The following is a 21,416-nucleotide window of genomic DNA, read 5'->3' on the forward strand; positions in this document are numbered from 1 at the left end:
CACTGCGGCGGGGCAAGTCCGTGTACATTAAAAGGCTATGAGACCTTCTACCAGTGAAATGAAATGCCTATATATCTATTGTAAAACAAGTAAAAAAATAATGCTGTGAAGCCAAGCATTCATCTTACCTGCCAGTTTCCAAGGTGCTGGCTTGAGATCAGCTTCAAAAATAGGCCTATCAAGGCACCTAAAAGTGAAAAAGGAAAAGTCAAAATAAGCAAAAGCTACTGCATTGTCAAAACACTGAAGTTATTATTTTGTCCACTAAAGAAACTATATCGCTGCCATGGATTTCCCCCCACATCACTGCTAAGATCATGTGTCTCAAACACACAGCTCATGACACACTCTCTTGCAGCCTACACATGACTGTCTTTGCACTGCAATTTAAACATTTTCTTAATAGGTGTGTTCATGAGCTGCACCGGTCTAAAGCACTCTTTTAGTGAGGCACCCTATGTGGTCCTCCTGTCACGCCACATAACTCTAAGGCAAAAGCTCTAATCACAATCGGCGTCCATATTTTAGCCATTTCGGAGATTGGTAGTGATATGATCTTGGAATCATGGCACCAGATCTCTTTCAAAAATGACCCTTATCCTTATATGTGATATGGGAAAGGTTTTCTTTCAAATGGCAACGCTTGCTGACAATTTGCTCAATTCGCCCCCCCCCCCCCCCCCCCTCCTTGTTCTTACCTTCTTCACTCTCCATCATTTGTGGAAACTAAATCAAGTGACTTTAGCCTGCTGGCTCTAATAAGTTTGAGACCCTCGGCATAAATTTTCTCGTAACTTTGAGCAACAAATGAGTAGATGTTAATTTTATTTGTAACAACTCTTGATACACCTTATGAGACTCCGCAGAACTGGCTTGCCATTTACATCACAGCCATAATGGCCTGAAACTTTCTGCAAATGGTGTGACAATGAGTGCATGTTCAGTATGACAGCAGTCGCCCCACTCCCATTTCTTTTTCATTGCAGCCTCAGTAAAAAGGTGTTTCAAAGGGAAAGCAAATAGACAGTTTGAGTGTAGAAATCAACAATGGTGCTGAGTTGAGGCATGCTGACAGAAGTTCTGAATGTTGCCCTGAGGTGTTCTACAAGTTGCCTTCATTAGGCTGCCAGATATATAGAGGGAAAGTGGCATGTGGCGCGAAAACTCGCCTACTGTTGAACGCGAGAAGAGCGTAAAACAAAGACACTGACACTCCTATAATGCCACAGCTTGCGGTGCAGATATCTGCTATCTTTCTGAGGCCCTGCTGTTTTCATCAGGCAGAGAGACCAACTGCATGCACAAAATTACTCGAATAATCTGGATTTTGTGTACCGAAAACAATGAAGTTACCCACCACAGTGGTTTAGTGGTTATGATGCTCAACTGCTGACCCGCACGTCATGGAGTGGAATCCTGGCCATGGTGGCCCCATTTTTGATGGAGGCAAAAATGTTGAGGCCCACGTACTTAGATTTAGGTGCATGCTAAAGAACCCTGATAGTAGAAATTTCCAGAGCCCTCCCTCTGCTACTGAGTCTCTCATAATCATAGGCGGTTTTGGGATGTTAAACCCTAACATTCAAAAGCATGTGTGTTGGCCAGGCATCAATATTGTCAACAAGAGAAGGCATGTAGTACATCTCTTTCTTTGACACTTCAAACTGCTTTTAGTTCTCAGTTTATCTGACACATACTGGTGTTGTGGTTTCTAGGGTTCATCGCACCTGGTTCTCGTTTTTCTTGTTCCCTCTATTTGTATTGTGCTTGCCCTCCATAAAAAGTTCCCCTGAAAAAGTGCACTCCGTAAATCTGTTTCCTTTCTGTGTTCGAATTTTCATGCGTGCTGCTACCATAAATTAATTTCAAATATCCCATTTTGTGATAATTGTGCTGTTCAAAAACATTCCTTGTACAAACACCTACAAACTCCCCTTGGGACAAGTGCAAAAGATATGTATAAAAGTCCACAAACTACTGAACTTTTCAAGCAATTCATCTTAATGATATATTAAGATGAAGACATGCATATGAATTGTCTTGCGTGCTTGCATGAAGAGTGCATGCTTGAAGAGGCTTGAGTATTGAACTGCATAGCCGTAACAAAGGGAACACTTACGAAGGCACAGAAAAAAAACAACCAGAACCTGTCCTGGTGTTTTTTTTTTTTTCTTGTTTTTCTTTTTATTTATTCTGCTGACGCACACGCTAAGAGAAAGAAGCATCAATACCAGACACAAAGACGCTGATTCAATTTCTGGTAGAAGATATTTGAATAGTTAAATCTGCCTAATGCATTACAGCCACAACTGGATCTAACAAAAGCGGATTTTATCAAGTTTACAATATAACAAAAAAGTTACATTCCCCGGCAGCCACCCATAAGGTTCGTTGTTGTCATCAGCCTGTATTAACGAAGCTAACTCCGAACTGACCCTTGTTTAATCAAGTTTTTCTTAAAATACGAGAGAGTGCAAAAAACAGTGACTCTATTTTTGACGTAAGCACAATTTTTTGGGGGGGTGTGCACTTTAGCACTAATGTGATAAAACATCTAGCCACTTTAATGATGACCATAGCTTAATTGCAATGAGGCTGCTTGCCATGCCCATGCTTTGAAAACAGGCTGGGCAGCCAATAGGTCCATTAAATATCAAATGGTGCTAGAGACAGTAGTGGTTATGACGTCCCTGTAAATGCTCCCACAGGAAAACTATGCTGGCTGCTTTTGTTAGTTCATGCTTTGTGAGACAGATGGCACAGATAATCTCCTTGCAACTTTCTTAACCTGCTAGCAAAATAACTGCATTTATTTCCCCCATCTTTGCATATTGGCAGGCAGTTATAGCTTCACGTGAATGGAAAGACATGTGCATGAATGCCTGGACATGGAAAGTTCCATGTCCAGGCACCCCTGGGTTACCCCGGTGAACTTTTCACATATGTAGGCGAGGGTCTGCAGAAAATACAATGCTACAGCAATTCAAGCAGAACTTTTTGTAGTGCAAGTTGGTGCATGTTAATGGAAGGAATAAGGTGCCAACAAGATGAACGAACACAAGAGGTGATTTGGCCAAACACCTTCAAAAACTATCATAGCCATGCTAAGATAGTTTTTGGGTGTTTCTATAGAACTTTAGATTTTGAACAATTAAAAAACCCATTTCTCAATATTAAAACTTTCCCAATTAATGAAATAATTAATGTGGCCATCACTTCGTTAAATCTAGTTTCAACCATATATATATATATATATATATAAGTCAATGGTGTAGCTTGAATGATAGCACTAGGACTTAGTGATTTTAAAAAAAATTTATAATGAAGTATTTTCAATGATAACCTTCATAGATAAAACCCCATGAAGAGACATTTACAATATGTAAAATGGCTATAAACATTGAAGAACTTGAATAAAATGTGGTGATTTGCTACTAGAATAGCACACTTTCAGTCGCACAGAACTCGTCGCCATCAATGACAGCAATGGGAGGTATACTAGCAAATACCAATGAATGCATTTTTTTTTTTCAGAATAGGGCAGGCAAGGATAAAAAAAAAATCTTGACAAAATACGAATCTCCTCAATTCAAGCTTGTTTAACATGTAGCTTAGATGTTAGCAAAAAATATGTCATGCACAAAGAAACCACCATGAAATGTGATCTCTGTCAAGTTTCATTTATTCTTTAAGATGGTATATACCATAATAAAGGCAGCATCTACACTTGTGCTATGCGAAATGGGACAAAGCAACAGATATACCTTGATAAAAGTGGACTTGTATTGCCATGTTATTTTTCTATACTGAGCAATGACCAATGCCTTTTTTGAACCTTTTATATCATGCAATCTCTGTCATTGTGTGCTTACCGATGAGTACAACAACAACACTTTCTGGAAGGAATTCGAAGTTGGCCTGGATCAAAAAGTGAATCATCAATATGCACACCGCTGAAAAAGAAAGTTGACATGTTAGTTTGTCATTTAGGAAAAAAGTAGTGTTTTATTTTATTGCTCTTCTCATGGCTCACTGTATAGCGAGTTTAGAATGTTGCATTACCTTTTTGAAAAACATGGCATTTTTGCACGGCTGGATATTATTCATAGCTCTATAGGAAATGAATGAAGAGGCTACAGAACTATTATCTAAGCCAATTTGTTGAAACCAACAGGGTCTTATATAGACATTCCCTGCATTCTTTGAGGTCAAGACTAGAAAGCTGACTGCAGCAAGACAGAGACTTGTATATTGAGGACACCACCTTTTTTTTTTTCAAACAGTTCTATCAAAGCTACAGAAGAGGTAGAATAAATAAATAAAACAAAAAGAGCTAAAATTTACGGTTGGCCATATATATATATAGTTTTGATAGCAGAAACAACAATTAAGAGTTGCTGCTGTCCCTTTCCACCTCAACCCTTGAGGGCAGATAGCACTGTAATGCCAACGTGGCCACAACACTTCATTATTCCGCTTTGCAATACTGAGCTTAAGAAACTAAAAAAAAACTTTATCAAAATGAAGGCACTTGATGAAAGAAATCAGCAAATTCCTCATTGACAAGATCTAAGAACAATACTACTAATGCATAGCAGTAGTAAATAGTCCTAAATGCCGTGCTTTCTCCCACTTAGTGCATTCAACGAAATGCTTACAGCCAATGTAATGATGATTAATGGCTAATCCATGCTTCCCCTATGTTAAAGAAAATCTAGACAGAATTCACATTATTCGAAGGTCACAACAAAAATGATCTACTCTCTGTGCTGATAACCTAAATTTCACTATCAAACAACACAAGCAAGTGTATTATTTTTTACTATACAAAATGTGCAAGTACACATCTGTTGATATGCTTTAAACAACAGATATTAAACATTCGTACTGCACAGGTGGAATCCTGCACTAACACACCTATCACGCTGAGAGCGAAGAATATAGTCATGCTGGAGTGATGCTCTTCTTCAGCAGATTCCTTCTGTGGAAGAACAGGGTCTGCTGGCTGGGCAGGAAGAACTGATGCTGTCACAGCAACTGCCGAAACATTGCTGTCTGTTCCATTGGATATGGAGATTGTTCTGAAGTTCAACATAGATAAAAGTTTCATTACGCTTGAGAGCCAACACATATAACTGAAGGCTTCAAAGGGTCTCTGAAAAAGTTTAGAATTATATAAGCAGGTAGGCCACAAGATATTTTGCATTAAAACTAAATTGAACCCCCTTTGAGTTGAATGAACCTCTAATGTTAGGACTAAAAAATGCTAATTTTTGTAGAACAGAAGGGAGCATGAGGGGATGAAGGGTGAAAGATAGCAGAGATTGGAAAAAGGCAACCATCTACTGAATTCAATTCTGCAGACATTTCAACTAGTCCACTTTCCAACCCTAAAAAAAAACTAACGACAGGCTAGGTCTGAAATACACACAAAGGCTGCGAGTTAAATGCCTGGTTGAAAATACAAATTCACAATAAATATTGACCAGAAAGTGAATAATAATTGCTGAGGTTTTATATGCCAAAAGTTTCATTTGGTTATGAGGCACGCCGTAATTGGGGACTCCAGATTAATTTTGGCCACCTAGGGTTCTGCAATGTGCGCCTAAATTGAACCACACAAGTGTTAGCAATTCACTCCCATCGAAATGACACCACCGTGGCCGACAATCGAACTCGCGCCCTCGAGCGTAGCAGCGCGATACATTACGTGCTAAGCTACCATAGCGGGTAGTCTTTATAACCGCCCCCTATATCTAATTACCAGATTACTTAGCACATTGCTCAATACTTGCAATCATTTATGACATGCTAGAACTACTGCCTCATAACGGCTGCTAGGGCATAGCGAAGCTGCATATAACAGCTTTTTGACCTCATATGCAACGTGCACTTTGGAATAGATAGTTTGATCGAAACTGCTACTTGATTAGGCGGCACACTTCCGAAGAAAACTCCTGTCTATAACTGATCGTATACAATTCTTACGTTCACCATACTCACCTACATGGGCGATTTTGCATTCGCCTCTATCTAAATCAGGCTTGTAATCGAACATGCGACATCGTACTCGGCAAATGTGGTGGCAACAGTCACAAAAATGTTTGCGTTTCCTCCAGCCTTACGTTTTAAAATTGCACTAAAACGCGAGAAGATCATTGCAACTGAAAAAAAAAAAATGCTGTATGCTTGGGGCGTGCAGCGCAAGCGAGTCTACACGACCGCAGTAAGATTAGCTTACGCGTTGTTGATCGCTGCGTTCGACGAACTGTTGCTGGATAGCTGCCCAGCTGACGACTGGGTTGACGTCCAAGTAGATTGTTGAAACGCCGACTCACAAACAGATGCGAGCCATAGTAAGACTAGAAAAGCAATCACAATTTTTCTAGGAGTAGTCAGACTGGATCTCAAATGACGCCCCATATCTCTTGGACTATTGATTTCGAACATGTTATATTTTTCTTGTGGCTTTCTTTTTTTGCCTTGAAGATGTTTCAGCGTTTGAAGTCAACCCATAATTAACCGTCCAGCGGATCTTTTCACATTGCGAACAGTTGAAAATCTGAAGCAGCTTGAGAAGCACCGACACAGGGCGCACATCTTTCCATCGAAGGCAACTTCGTAGAATTGCCCGACGAACAAGGACAGGTCCCGGAAAGCGAAGGTTATGTATAATATGAATGATAGCGAGAAATTCGGCCGCCGCTCCAAGAGCTGTCACTTCTACCTTTCTACCGTTTCAGCAAAGAGTACTGCAGCAAAAGCAAGAAACCACGAACGAAACGTCTGCGAACACCGCACGAAACCGGCTCGACTTGTATTGGCTTGGATAAGACCGCCACACAAGTTTGAAACAGTTTTCTAACGTTTATTTAACTTTGTAATTTATCCACCTCTGTTTCTAATAAATAACAAATAACGTAAAATTATTTTTAGTATTTTTGCACAAAAACGTTGTTTTATAGTTCAACTATAGGTGTTTTGTGTTTTAACTAGCGCCACTGATGGCAGAGTGACGATTTTCATTCTCGCGCGCTTGCGCTGAGCTCGCGCCATTCGCAACCGTGAAGTGGTTACCGCCATTTGCTAGTGATTGTTCGCTGGAAATGGCAAATTTGACAGTGAATAAAGACACATTTTACCGGCGAATACGACGTCTTTACGCAGCATGGAAGGTACGCATGAATTTTTACTGCTACTCTGCAGCGTCTTCTGAAGTTTATTTCTTGCTGTATTGCGTTGTCAATGAGCCGGGTACATTGTTCCATGTCCGTTACTGCCCTAAGTAATGGAAGCTGCATGAATTCAGCGCCCACCCAAATCATTTTATAAATCGTATGGTAGCTGTTAACGCAAATAGGCTGTCGTTCTCGGTGAAAGTGCGAGCCTAGTGTTTAAGAATGACTGCTTGGGTAGCGTCTCGAGTAGGGACACGTGCCGTCACCTTTTGACGATGTGTAGACCTGCGGCGAAAACCAGTGTTTAGAGGCTACAGGCAGAAAGTTTTCCAGGCATCCTTTCACCATGAATGTTATAGTAGCATTTCAATGGTTTTATATCGCACAGCGTTACAACGCATCTCTGTACTAGCATAATTCTAGAATAGGGCACTGTCGAATGACATCATTTTCTTTGCTGATAAAAACGTATTATTTTATACCAATACGTGCGTAAAAAAATAAAGGTTTATTTTGGTCGAGTACTCTGCGCTCGCGCTCTTTCTGCGCATTGTCGCCAACCGGTCAACCGACATCGCATCTTGAAAATACATGGCCCGTAGGTGCGCACTTAGGTCTGCATCAATGTAGGGACAGGACTATTTTCCTGCTAGATCGCTTATCGTATCAATAACCTATCAGGGTTGAAAAACGAAGTCATTTTCTTAGCTGGTATGTGTGAAGTCGACCTTCGATGTGGTAGTAATTGCTTCGACCACATGTATACACCCTTGCGATATTGGCAACAAAATCGCGAGCAGCACGGCATATTAAGGACAGTGTGAGCAACCGCTCAGTTTCCATTTCAAATGGCGTCTGCTAGGCTGTTCGCTTCAGGAGCGCAAATGACCTGCCTTTTTCACGCGCAAAGCTCCGTCTCATACCTCTGCAAACGCATATCTGCAGTCGTCACTTCTATGCAGGATGTCGGAACGAAATGGTTTTCGCTTCGATTTACTTTCGTTCCACCGTGAAAAGTTTCGTCCAGTAACGAAAAAGATATTCCATAACGGTTCGGGACGTTTTTTTAATGTGTGCAAAAATTTTAAAGATAAAAATATTAATTTGGGGTACAGTCATGCGCCTTAAGAAAGTGGAACATGGCTAAACCACGTTCTTCCGATGTTTCTTAGAACAGCGCAGCAACCATAAATTTCTACAAATCGGTGCTAACCACTATCCTTCCAATTATAGTATTATTTTTTTTTGCTCTAGTGAATTACGAACTTGTTTTGAGCAGGGCTCAATGCTGTGTATCAGGGGAGCGAGCATGGTCTTGAACCATCCACTGGCTCTCCAAGCCGGCTTGCTTGACAGGGGCATGAAAGTCCAATTGTATGCATTAATATAAGCATCTCTGGTTCATTTTTTGCACAACTTCAACATATCTTCACTTTGGAATTCCTGCCAGAGATGCGCGCTAGTACTGACTTCCGAGACGTGCATTATTGCTCATGGTGCATGGCCTTGGTTGTCCTGGATGGCCAAGTGTTCACATGAAGCGAAAAATGATTAAAAAAAATAAATTTGGTTTCGTTCTGGAACGAAAAAATTGATAGTTTTGGTTATGTTTTCATTTTGTTCAAAAATCTAATTTTCTTTACTTTTTTGTTTTAACATATAGGGAGCTTGCATGAACGATGGCGACGCTATGCACTCTGGGTAGGCAGCCATTTTTTTGTCAGAGGCTGCTGGGAAGTGACCTCTGCTGGGAAGTTGTGTTTGCGAGCGTTGGCGTAGCTTGCAGGCGTGATCACATGCGAATGCGACGCAAATTTAACTTAAAGAAATGTCGAGCACTATGTCAGCCTCTCCGAAAGACTACACCGCAGCACTGTGCCAGAAAGACCTCGAGCGGTACGAAGAAGACATGAGAATTTCCTCCGAGTGGACCCGTTCACTCTTCGTGCGGGCGACTGTGTAAGTGACATGGACTTGTGGCCACGTGTCGACAGCTCCGATATTCATGAATTTCTCGTTCCGAGGATGAGTTTGAAAACCCGTGAGCAGATGAAGTCCAAAAAGGCCCTCGAGGGTCACAACTTTTTGAAGAGTGGCTGGTTGTGGGAGCCGTGGGTGAATAAATTTGCCGCCGACACCGTGATCGTCGTCACTCCAGTAAGAGGTGTTAAAGTACTTGCGTTTGCCATAGATGCTAATGGTTGTTTCTCTTCCGATTAAATTCTCAGTGTGTTCACAATGCCCTCGTCGACGTCTGGTTCGTGGCCAAGAGTGATGACGAGATCCTTGCCACGCACTGCACATGCATTGCCGGGAACAGCGAAGCCTGCTCACATCCCACTGCGTTGTTATTCTACGTGAAGCACGAGAAGAGCGTTCTCAATTTTTTTAACACGTCTTACTTGAGTGACGACGACAGCGGTGTCGGCGGCGCCTTTCTTCACTCACGGCTCCTGCACTCGGCCACTCTTCAAAAAGTTGTCTCCTTTTAGGGCCTTTCTGAACTTCATGTGCTCCCGAGTTTTCAAACTCGCTCTCAGAACGAGAAATTCATGAATATCGGAGCTGTCGATGCGTGGCCACAACTCCACGTCACTTACACAGTCGCCCGCATGAAGCGTGAATGGGTCCACTTGGAGAAAATTCTCGTGTCTTCTTCGTACCACTCGAGGTCTTTCTGGCGTAGCGCTGCGGTGTAGTCTTCCGGTGAGACTGACATAGTGCTCGACACGTCCTGGAGTTAAATTTGCGTCGTGCTCGCACTCGATCACGCTTGTAAGCTACGCCAACGCTAGGAAACACGACTGCGCTGCTACACTCGCGGGCCACCTCTGACAAAAAAATGGCTGCCTACCCAGAGTGCATAGCGTCACCGCCGTTCATACAAGCTCCCTATTGCTTCTGCATATTGTACAGCAGTACATTGTGCTTGCCCAGAACTTCCCTTTGTTGCATACACATGTTCTTGTCGTGCAAATAGCATAACTAATGTAAAGCAGCTTAACATTTCTCTCAATTTGGCTTCTTGCAAACATAAATCCTTGGCATAGAGTGTGTCATGCTTGGAACAGTGTCACGTGCAATACACTGGCTGGTAATCTTTGCAAGTGTGTGCACTGTTGCAGATTTTAGTCATAAAGCGCAGCACTCAACGATCGATGTTTGTGATATCTACAAATAGAAAAACACGTGAATGCTGGCGTTCCAAGTCTGCAAGTCTTGCATCCCACTTGCGCAAAGTTCAACGTGTTTGTTGTGTTTCCCATAAGTGAAACACTGCTCTTGTGTGTTTACTGTAGAAAGGAAAAAAAGTAAAAAATTCGCTGTTTGCTTGCAGCTGCATAGAATTGGCTCTGAACGGCTGCCATTGTAGTTAAGAGTGTGCTATGACAAGTCCTATTTAGATGGTTGCATGCTTCTTTTTGTAAGGCATATGACTTGGAGCCTGTGTAGTTTGTGGAAGTTCGCATTTTAAGCTAGGTTCAGTAATGAGTTGGATGCTTAACTCTTTGCACATTATTGAAGGGTTCATTCCAATATGTTGACAGGCATCTGTTTCCTTTCTGTTTGTGGCTACCTGTCCCATTATATTGTGGCAAAGGTGCAACTTATCAGAATAATTTGTTTACAAAATGTGTTGTACTGCACAACAAAAATCAGCTCACCGTTTGATTTTATGCGCAGAAACCTGACGAGAATCATGCCTCATTTGGTAAAATGGATGCACTTGTTTCTGCTGTTGGAGTTGATGAAGAGATTGTGTACAGCAAGTCCACAGCTATACAGGTAAGGTCTCGGAGTGTATACAAGTTACATTTATATAAGTACTTGAAAGTAGTGTGATTGTAACCCATCAAACAAAAAAAAAAATTGCGAATGATTGATGATTGATTTCCCAGTTCATAATTGCTATTCTTGAGTATTTAGAAAGGAACACAGGCATGCCTGCATTGTTTGTAGGTGCCATAATCTGCCTGAGAACAGTTGTAATCACATCCCTCATAGTTATAAACGAGTAGCTTAAAAGTGGTCACCCTTCAAGAGATAGTATACTAGAAAACTATCATGGTTACTTCAGCAGCAAGCTGAAATGGCATTTGTGTGTGAGTAGTAGCAGAGGTGTCAGTGTGAAGAAAAAGAGTAAAATTGAAAACTACAGCACTTGAAAAAGTTGTCTGCAGAGTTGGAAAATTGTCAATTTTTAAACATACAAATCGTATCGTAAATGTATGGCATCAACAATTAGGCTTGAATGCATCATCATGTACTGTGTATCTGTCATTGAGCCCTGAAGGGTTTAAAAGCGTAACCCTTTCCAGGTGTTCAGTCAAGTGATGTGCCCAACTACTTAAATTTTCTGTACGTTTACATGGGCAAACATACTAAGTCAATAAGCAATGGTACTTTTGTAGACCCTTAATGAGTGCAAATTCATAAAGAAAAAAAAACATGGTTTGATAAAATGAATATGATGCTTTTTACGTTTCTCAAGAAGTTTGATTATGACAGCCATGTTCAAAACAGCTTGAAATGCATGCCATTGCACTTAAGAGTATAAATTTTGCTGCAAAATTATTGTATATGTACTTCTCAAAAATGTTGGTCAAGTCGGCACCTACCAACAGCCAAAAATGCAGCAAACTGCTTAGGATAAGCACTGTAATACAGGGCTTTATTTTTTATTTTAGTGGGATGGAACAATTTTCTCTCTCGCAGGCCATATGATCGTAACACTACAAACTTTCACAAACTAGCATTTCGAAACATGGACCAAAGACAGGTCATTGACATATTGCAATGTGGGACGAGTCGTCTGGCATTCCCAGGTCTATGTGCATGCATTTAGTTTAGGCAGCTATTTTCTAAGTGAAATTTGGCCCCAGTCTGTTGTTTGATGACATCTGCATGCTGGAGTGGGGCACTGATTATTCATAGCTATATGTGCACAGCACATAACCCAAATTTTAACCATTCCTGTGCACTTTCTTTTTTTTTTCCCTGAAAAGCAGTGCACATTTAAAAGTTCCTTGCACATGAAGGCAGCAGTGAATGACAGCATATAAGTAGTTTTTTATTAGAAGTGTGCAGTGTGCTTATACCACTGTCGACAGTTCTAAGTCGCATGTGCTATTGGTCAGATATTCAAGATCTGAATTGTAATAGTCGTTCGGATTCTTTTGTGGCCGTAGTCATGCCTCTGCATTTCTAATGCTTACACAAATGATAGATGCACTCGTGCCAAAGTCGCAATAATTGGTTGACCATTTTTAGGGGCGTAGCTCCTTAGAGTGTGGGTCTGTCCTTCCTTCGTTGTACATAGCCACCGGTGGCACATACCCTCTCTAGAGCGGGTATGTGCCACAGAAGATGGCGGTACTTCGAAGTGTTCACTAGGTGGATGCACGGACAGACACAGACTAGCACAGGAACGGACGAATATACGGACGCACGAAACGGGTATATGCCAGAGGGGATGCGAGATGGCGTTACTAGATGGACGTACGGACAGACAGACTAGAAGATGGACGGACGCACACATGGACGGACGGATGGTTGCGCAGACGGGCGGAAGCACGGGCGGGCTGATGGACGCTTTGCCCCACTCATAATCATTCACTCCGTGGATATTCTGTGATTTTTGTGCCTTTGCTATAAAGTGGGCATGTTTTTCGGCACACTGTGACACACTATTCATCATGAGCAGCCCGATTACACCTACTGTAGGGCAAAGGCCCCTCCTATGTTCCGCCAATCAACCCAGTCCTGTGCTTTCTGCTGCCATGTTATACCTGCAAACTCATCTCATCTGCCCTCCTGCTTTACTGTATTCCTTTTGCACATTTCTTTTCTCTTGGAATTCAGTCAGTTATCCTCAATGATCCTGACTACGTGCCCGACCCATGTCCATTTCTTCTCGATTTCAGCTATGATGTTCTTATTTGTCTCCTGAACCACTCTGCTCTCTTCCTGTCTCATAAGGTTACACATGTAGTTTTCATTTTCATGGCTCACTGCGTAGTTCACATCACAAATTAAAAAGTGCGCTTAAACTTTTTGGCAGAGTGATCATGGTCACCAACAGTCGGTGAGTACGTTAGATGTCGTCGAGATTGCATTTAGTATTCATTGCAACTACAAAATAACAATGTTCTGGTGGACTGTGACAGAAGACAGCAGATTGCCACATATATATTTAAAGAAAACATGTTGTGTCCTGTGACAATGGGCCTTTTCAATTGTTGGTATGCTTCACTGTAATATGCTATGTATCGAGTTTGGGAGCTGCTACCCATGAAAATGGATCAGTGCACGAGTTAAAGGGCCACTCACCAGGTTTGACAATTTTGTGCTGACAAGCGCAATGCATAGATGCATCATCACATCTGCCAAAATTTGCAATGCTACGCGCTGTTCAAATGGGTCAAATTTCAAGATGAACGCAGCTTCTCCTTTCTTTTATGGGCGCGCGCCCAGAGAATGAGGGCATGACGTGCGCGTATGAATGGCCCTACGTACACTGCAATGCTGTGACGTTGGTCCTCTACGTAGATGACAAAGCTCTGACGTTGCCAACAGTGGCACTGACATGGCGAAAATTATTTAGCACATGCGTAGTTTATGTATTTGTTGCTTGAAGAGATTAATAAATCTCTAGACAAATAATGAGATGCAATAAGCGAATGTGAGCGTCCTTTTATTTTTAATTTTTTTTTCCCTCCGAATCGCAACGAGATGCGGGGCTAATGTGCCGGCATTTCGCATGCATTCGTGTCCCCGCGGTTCTGCAGTCAGCACATTGAGCAGACGGCAGCCGTGGAACGCTGCTGCACATTCGTGCACTCATTGTGCTCATCTATTCCAGCGTCTAATCCAGCATTTCCAAACCATCCCGCAGAACCGGACAGTAGACCTCAAAACAACTCTGATAATAAAAAAAAAAACTCCGCTCGCGTGCACGGGGGTTAAGCTTGTTCGGGCACGTCATGAGCACGTGACCTCTTTGTTGGATGCTGGAGAGGGTAGGGAAGAGATTTGGCTTGGGAAGGGTACGCGGAGGAGCGGCAAGGGTTTCGAGCTCGCCTTCTTTCATACTCGTTTTCTGCCACTTCAAAAAAAAGTTTACTCAACTCGTAATGAAGCGATTAAAAAATTATTTATTTTTTTTTTTTGGCAAAATGTTCCTCATCAGACACCCAACAACTTCTACGTTCTAACTAAAATTTGTATGGGGCCTGGTGAGTGGCCTTTTAAAGGCTGTGCGACACTCTGATAACTATAGTGGCTTCTTGGTGCCAAAAATTGAAAAGTCAGCTGTTTCAGAAATCCTTAGTCTGGCTTTTATGAGTCATGCTGCAACCTAAATGGCTCTGAAAAATCTGATTGACAGCATAAACAGTGGCATTTGCATTAACTAGAATAAAATGTGGGCCAGATTCACTGACCAAATCTTGCTCACAAGTTATTCTTGTATAGCTCTTTAGCACTTTTAATAATGATTATCAAACCTTGTGTGGCAACACTTTAATGGGAATCACTTCAAAATATTTTTGAGACATGAGAGGTAGGAAAAGAACTCAGAGTTAGCTGAAATAAATTATCAGCTTGTATGGCTAAAGGAGGTAAAACTGGGGCCTGTCACTTCAATTTTGTCAGGTAAATTTGTAGCAGTACTCTTTACCAGTCAATTTATGGGCTATAACTTCGCCGTATTTATGCTAAACATACATAGACTATTATATACACACCATGGTTGAGGCAGAGCATATCTTTTTATGAACATGATTGTTTTGTCTCATGTTATGTCTATGTTGCCTTCTGTCTGCATTACAACACCGAGTAGTATGACATTATGGTGCCACTAATACATGGCTGGTCACTAACTGAACTGTTAAAGATTGTTTTAGTAAAATGCATTGCTGGGATTTGGAACTTTTCCGAACATTGAACCTTGAAGCTCACACTCATAGCACCCCCTCCCCCAATATAGCCACCACCATAAATTTTAAATGCTAGATAGTATCTTAAGCCACTTACAGCTTCAATTTTCAGGTCTCTCTATTTAGCCACTGCATGAACCATAAACCCATTCAGTACACTTAACTACAGCCTTGGCGCTCTTTGGCTAAACCATGGCCCTTGTGCCACTGAACACCATACATCATCATTATGGTCTAGTTGGTGCATGAATAATTTTTAAGAAAGTGGTGCAATAACGAAAAAAAAAGGGAGAGGCAAGGTAAGATGGACAAGCGTGCTTTTGTGCTTGTCCTTGTAACCCAATTTTTTGTTTTCACAGCACGCGACAAGGGTTGTTTTTGGCACTGCCGTCCTCCACCGCTGGTGTCCGAAACTGCTATCACGCTAAATAATTCAGTAATCTACAACAGAGCCATGCCGGTGCTCAAAACTCTTGTAAGAAGACCCTATTCAGGCATCATATCAGAAAGAACCCGCATGAACATGTGTAATAGTTTTCAGCAGAAAAGGTCAATAACTAAGCGTCACACAATGCGAATTGTGTAATGAATTGGTCATTGAATTCTTACAACCTATTACAAAGGGTTCAGCCATACTTTTTCAGCCACTGCATCCCTTGAGTGCACATAATGCCTTGAAAACGTGTAGTGGGTACCTCGCTCTTAAAATGAATATTGGCATGGTGAGTGCTTCCAATGTTCATAAAAATTATGATTTATGGCATAGTGGGCATCTTTCAAGCATACTTGCATTAGTAGCCCCAAGATGCAAGGGGTTCCAGAAATGCAGCTCTTCTAGCTTCTGATAGTGCTGCGCTATCCATGCACACCTGCTGTTTTGTCTGTTATAGTTGCACCACTTTCCTTGAAAATTAGTCATGGCTTTTTTAAATTTTTGCACTTTCATATCATTTGGAAACAAGTTTGATTCTTGCTGCATTCTCAGCTAGAAAAAAAGAGCAAAAGACTTGAATATCTGTATTCCAATGTGGTACCTATGACGACTGTTGCATTTGCTCATCTGAGGTGCTTCCATGTTATGCTTTCTTCAGTTTGTGTTGCCACCGTGGTTATGTTTGTGATCGGTCATAACGCACCATGCCATAAATGAGAAGACTTCTGAGGAAGCTCTCATGTGCCCCATTTTTTTCTGCTGAAAAAACTTTGCCCGTGCGATTTTCAACCCTTTGAGTGTGGTCAGAAAACGCTGCCGATCGATAGTTAAGGCTCCTGAAAACACACAAGCTAAATAATATAGTGCAGTACGCTGCTTAGAATTAACAATGAATTCTCACAGTCAGCTTAACATCGTTGTCTCCTCTCTCGACAAATGATGCTATATTCTCAAAAATCATAGCTTCATTGGCCCAAGTATTATGTCATTGGCTGATTTGAGTATGGCGCGCTTCATAGTGGAGGTGGGACGTATCCGTGCATGTGTGTGCAGTTGCACTGAAAAGCTGTTTGTTCGAAGAAATGTTCCTTCTCCTGTGTCATCCCTCCCTGCTTAGCTTCTAATGCTTTTGTCAGGAAAAGAGAAAAGAGGAAGCAATTGCAGAATGCGTCAAATCTTTGCAACTCCGCTCGTACTGGACGAACTCTAAAAAGCTTTTTGCGGCAATCGATTCTTGGGCAATAAGCTCCTTCACTGAATCCATGGCTACTTAGAAAAGTGTTGCGGGGGCCCCTTAAAATTTTGTTGCCAGTCTAGAAGAGGGCTTCCCTCCCACTCTTACCTTTTCCCTTTAATTTCGACTTGCTGAAGGGAGGCACCTGATCAAGATAATAGAGTTCTCTGAAAAGCTGTAAGCACTTTCATGTGTGGAGTCAACGTGCTATACAGAGCTGTATCTTGCATTTTAAAATAATGCACTGATCGTAGCCAGGACAGTTTTGCATCACATTGTGCTGTCAGCGCAACTTTATCTTGGCATTCTATATTCTAAGGTGTAGCAGATAGATGAAGCGTGAGAACATTTTTTATTGAAATTAAATAAAAGATAACTGTATAAAGATTCTGGTCATTAATTCTTGTATGTTGACTCGTAGCTTGCTGTAATTCATCACTTTTTTTTCTTCCCAGTGTTTTGTTAAAAGAAAAGCTAAATTTTGCCTGAAAGGTGCATTAGGCACTTCTGCAATGAAGTCTGCAACATACATATGAAACTGAAATTTGCTTCAGTGTTACTATGATATGTTGCCACTCTTGGCTTTTTTTTTATATTTTATGAATGTACAGACATTCGACAACTGTGGTGCAGCAAAAATGACGTCTCTATCTGGTTATGTTCGAAAGCTGTGCTCGGTTTCGCAACTACCGGTAAACCTCTCTGAAACAAACTGATATTTCGGGGAAACGAAACTTTCATATAAATTAGTTTGTGTGTGGTGAAGTATACTAAAGCTTAATAAGATTGAGCAATGGTAATTGTAACTATTTTTATTCAAATTGTTCTAATTGCCACTTAGGAGCACACGAATTGACTCAGTGCTCAATTTGCACCAGCATGTATTAACATCTTGAAGCAAAATCTTTCGTCGATTCGGTGTCCTAGATTGTTGTTCTACAGAATATAACAAGATATGGCGATGTTCAGACTGATAGAAAGGCTGAAATGGTGTGAAAAACTGATGTGCCTGCAACTGAGTGACAGTTATGGGTACACAATAACAAAAGTGAGAGGGAAAGCATCCTGAACAAAGAAAAGGCCGTGTATACTGAAACATGCCTGTGGGAAAAGCCATAGCGTGAATTATTGCTTCAGTGGGGAAAGCTTTGGAAGTGTGTCCCCTAAAGACTTCATTGTATGCTCGCACACTGTTTGGTCTATAAGATTGTATATGTCTGTTCAGCTATGAAAGTAGTGACAAGCTGAATATCTCAAGGCAGACTAATGTGGACCCTGGCTACTACGGCACTGTAGCTTGCCTCAGTAAGGAGTGAACTCTGTTGCAGGGTTGCCACTGATTTTCCTGGTGAAATTCGTTGGATGACGAGCTAAAAGTCAATTAAATTTCGTCAAAAGGTCGTCACTCAACATGTGTGTAGGTTGTCTAGTTGTGATAAAATTATGTATAACGCTGTTCAGTACAGTACCATCCATGGCCCCTCAATTACATCAACATTTTTCATTGCCAGTCACATCAGCCGCTTCATCGTTAGAGCACAGAGAAAGGGCATGCATGCTTCAAAAGCTTTTTGAATTCTAGTGCCATAACAAAAACTTGTGATGTTTTCAATTGTAGCAAATACAGGGCAAAGCAGTCGCTACAACTAGAAGGGGACGGCCTGCATAGCCTTCCTGCAGATTTAGAGAATTTCATTGATGTGGAATCATGTTTATTTATTTACAATACCTCAAAGGTTTTAATGAAGGGGTTTCACATGAGGGGGTGGCCTGTTACAATGTATTAATGGGGTAGATGTTCGATCGCTGCTTTGAAGTTAATGATACTGGATTGGTGCACGTGAGGAGGAGGGCCATTCCAATCTTGTGCGGTCTTGACAAGAAAGGACGAAAGGTGCGCAGTAGTGTGAGCACTTGGCAGGTAAACAGCTTTCCTGTGATTTATGTGGTCTAAATGACGATTGGCTGACTTGATGATGGGAGTACGAGGTGATCCATGATAGAACATGAAAAACAGGCACAGATGAGCAACACATGGCGTGATGAAGGGCGGCGAGGTTAGCACGAGATTTAAGTTCGGTTACGCTCGACTGATATGAATATTCTGAAAAGATAAATTTTGCCACCCGGCTTTGCACTGTTTCAAATGTTTAAGTATTGTTACTCTGATGAGGGTCCCAAACAGCGCATGCGTATTCAAGTTTTGGTCTGATTAGTGTCTGATGAGTAGTTTGACAGGGGTAGGAGCTAGATGAAGGCTTCAGCGCAGGCATGGTTCGCTTCATTAGTAATGTGCGTGATGTGAAGAGACCATGTTAAATCGGAAAATAAATGGACACCTAGATACTTGTATTTGGTTACACATGAAATTTGAGTGTTGTTGATGAAGTATGCAACAGACGGGTAGTAAAAAAAGACTAGGGACGTTTTGTCGTTCAGGGACATTAACTACGTTTCGCCTCAGATTTCAATTTTATGAAGGTCAAATTGAAGTTTTTGAACATCTGATGTGTTGTTAATTGGGTTATAAATGAGGCAATCATCGGCAAAAAGTCTGATGTTACAGGGAATATTTATTATAGTGTCCAATAATCAAACAACTTAGTTACAAAATAGCGGGAAGCAATGTCTCCTCACAAAAATGTCTAAGCCTGCGCCATGGCCATGCACTCGCAACCAGCCGCCGAGAAATATAGACTGCGGCAAAAGAAAAATGGCGGCTATGACGTCATCATAACTTGTTTTGTTGACTGCAGTGTGGTGGCTTGAAGGAAATAGGGGGTCCCCTAAGGGTCCCCTTCAAGGCTGTCAATGGCACTATGGAGTCGAGGGCTCACGCAAACTTCAAAATTCCTTTAAAATACCTTCCAAGTTATATTCGCTGTTGATATTTTGCAGATGATATACGAATGATCCTGGGAATCAACCCCACAGGCTATGTCGGCCATGAAATTTTGTGTCAGGGCCCCTTTAAACTCTATACATACCAAACTACAGCAGTGATGGTCACAGTTGGTGCTGTGGTCTGAACACGCAGCCTAACTGGTGCTGTGGTCTGAACACGCAGCCTAACTGTCAGCTATCCACTTCAAAAGCAAACATTAAAGAAGCTTAAAGCACCTTAAAAACTTAATATAACGCCTGTGCCTCGCAACACGTGAAGCAATCCGCTGACCTAAATTTTGCTGGGAGGTTGCTGGCAGACCCACCAGAGTGTCAGTGTGTACAGGATATGGGTGAATTGAGATACACAAGAGAAACGGGATAGACGTACTCAATGCCTTCTACTTCTACAAAAATTAGAAAATATGTTGCAACCCATTTCTTTTGAAGACACTGAGTTGTATGCATAACTCAGTCAAGACCTTAGCTGAAAATTGCCAAAAATTCACCATGTCTCTATTCTTAATTGTAGATCGCCACAGGCCTCTCAAATTCACCAATTTGGCAAAAAGTAGCTACGAGTGGCAATTCTGCTCTCTTGAACGCTAGCCACCAGTCAATGACTGACAAAAAAAAGCAAGTTCAAAAAATATAGGAGTTGCTAAACTATCTAAAGGTGAACTTGAGGCAGCTGCTGAAGGTGCCAGCTTTTAGCCTGGTGGCTTCTAGCGTCCAACAATGTTCCAATCATTTCTATGGGAGATCAGCGCTGGATAGGTGGTACGCCGAAAAAGAGCACCTGGCGGAGAGTCGCAACACAGCTCAGCTGCTCGCGTGGAGACGACCAGCCGCAGTGTACCACTCTGGGAGCACGCGCGCACGCCGCTGCCCTGCTTCATTTTGAAACGAACAGCCATTGCGCCAGTAATACTGCACTGTGATTTAGAAGAATAACTTTGTCCAAAGGCTTCTCTTGTATAAAAAGCACGAACAAAACTGAGAGAAGCCCTGCAATGCTGACTGCGTCTATGCATATAGTATCGAAGGGACAGTACTGTGCCGTAATGGCAGCTCCCTCGTTCTCATTTTCTGGTTGCGTGCTGGGTTCTGGGCTAATGCTAGTGCTGGCTGACATGCCCCCATTGATAAGTCCATGCTGTGACGATACCACGCTGCAAACATCTGCAGTAAAGCTCAAGAAAAACCAAAGCAGAGTAACTTGCAGACCTACCAAGTCTTCCGGATTACCCGTACAATGTACGAATTTTGACCGCTTTGTACGGTTGTACGGTTGACGCAAAAATCTTCCGGAAAGCGTGCAAAAACGTAGTTGCGAAAATTTTTAGCCGTTTTTAGCAGAAAATTTACTGTTGGTCTGGCAACTTTGGTGAGACTAATCAAAACCAACTGCCATTGCCATCACTCAGTTGATCGAGCTTGCGACGTTCGCCATGTTGTGCTTTGTTAGCGGTTGAGTTGGCGTGCTTCGGAGCAGTGGTGTTGATGTCTTGGTTTGCTGTCAGCCATGGCTCTTAGTAAAGAGCGGGAGCGAAAACAGTACTTACAGGTGTTTTTGAAGCAATACACATCCGAATTCCCCTGCATCGTGGAATCAAGGAACGGCAAGCATTTTGCGTTGTGCGCGGTATGTGGCTGCGACATCAGCGTTTCTCACGGAGGCAAAACCGAAGTTGTCGCTCACAATTCATCCAAGAAACACGTAAGTCACGTGCAATGCCAAGAAAAGCAGC

The 21,416-nt window shown here is 41.9% G+C and overlaps 2 protein-coding genes across 4 annotated transcripts in view; one reads left to right on the plus strand and one right to left on the minus strand.

Moving 5' to 3' along the window:
• Nhe1 (Na[+]/H[+] hydrogen exchanger 1) overlaps positions 1-6,648 on the minus strand; it is a 51,537-nt gene extending 44,889 nt beyond the window's left edge. For 2 of the 3 annotated variants that reach the window (XM_075878692.1, XM_037427776.2), the window contains exons 1-4: positions 6,242-6,648; positions 4,918-5,081; positions 3,873-3,953; positions 129-187 (exon numbers count right to left, since the gene is read on the minus strand). In XM_075878692.1, coding sequence (XP_075734807.1) covers positions 129-187; positions 3,873-3,953; positions 4,918-5,081; positions 6,242-6,450 — 513 coding nt within the window. In that variant the 5' untranslated portion in view covers positions 6,451-6,648. Of the gene's footprint in view, positions 1-128; positions 188-3,872; positions 3,954-4,917; positions 5,082-6,003; positions 6,155-6,241 lie in introns of those variants that run through there. The other variant, XM_037427777.2, reaches the window with a different exon arrangement.
• Positions 6,649-7,022: 374 nt separating this feature from the next.
• dre4 (SPT16 homolog, facilitates chromatin remodeling subunit dre4) overlaps positions 7,023-21,416 on the plus strand; it is a 124,799-nt gene continuing 110,405 nt past the window's right edge. Inside the window, exons 1-2 of the mRNA XM_037427774.2 lie at positions 7,023-7,175; positions 10,863-10,964. Of these exons, the coding sequence (XP_037283671.1) occupies positions 7,107-7,175; positions 10,863-10,964 (171 nt within the window). The 5' untranslated portion in view covers positions 7,023-7,106. The remainder of the gene's footprint in view (positions 7,176-10,862; positions 10,965-21,416) is intronic.

The sequence above is a fragment of the Rhipicephalus microplus genome, chromosome X (assembly GCF_043290135.1).
Source record: "Rhipicephalus microplus isolate Deutch F79 chromosome X, USDA_Rmic, whole genome shotgun sequence".
Lineage (NCBI taxonomy): Eukaryota > Metazoa > Arthropoda > Arachnida > Ixodida > Ixodidae > Rhipicephalus > Rhipicephalus microplus.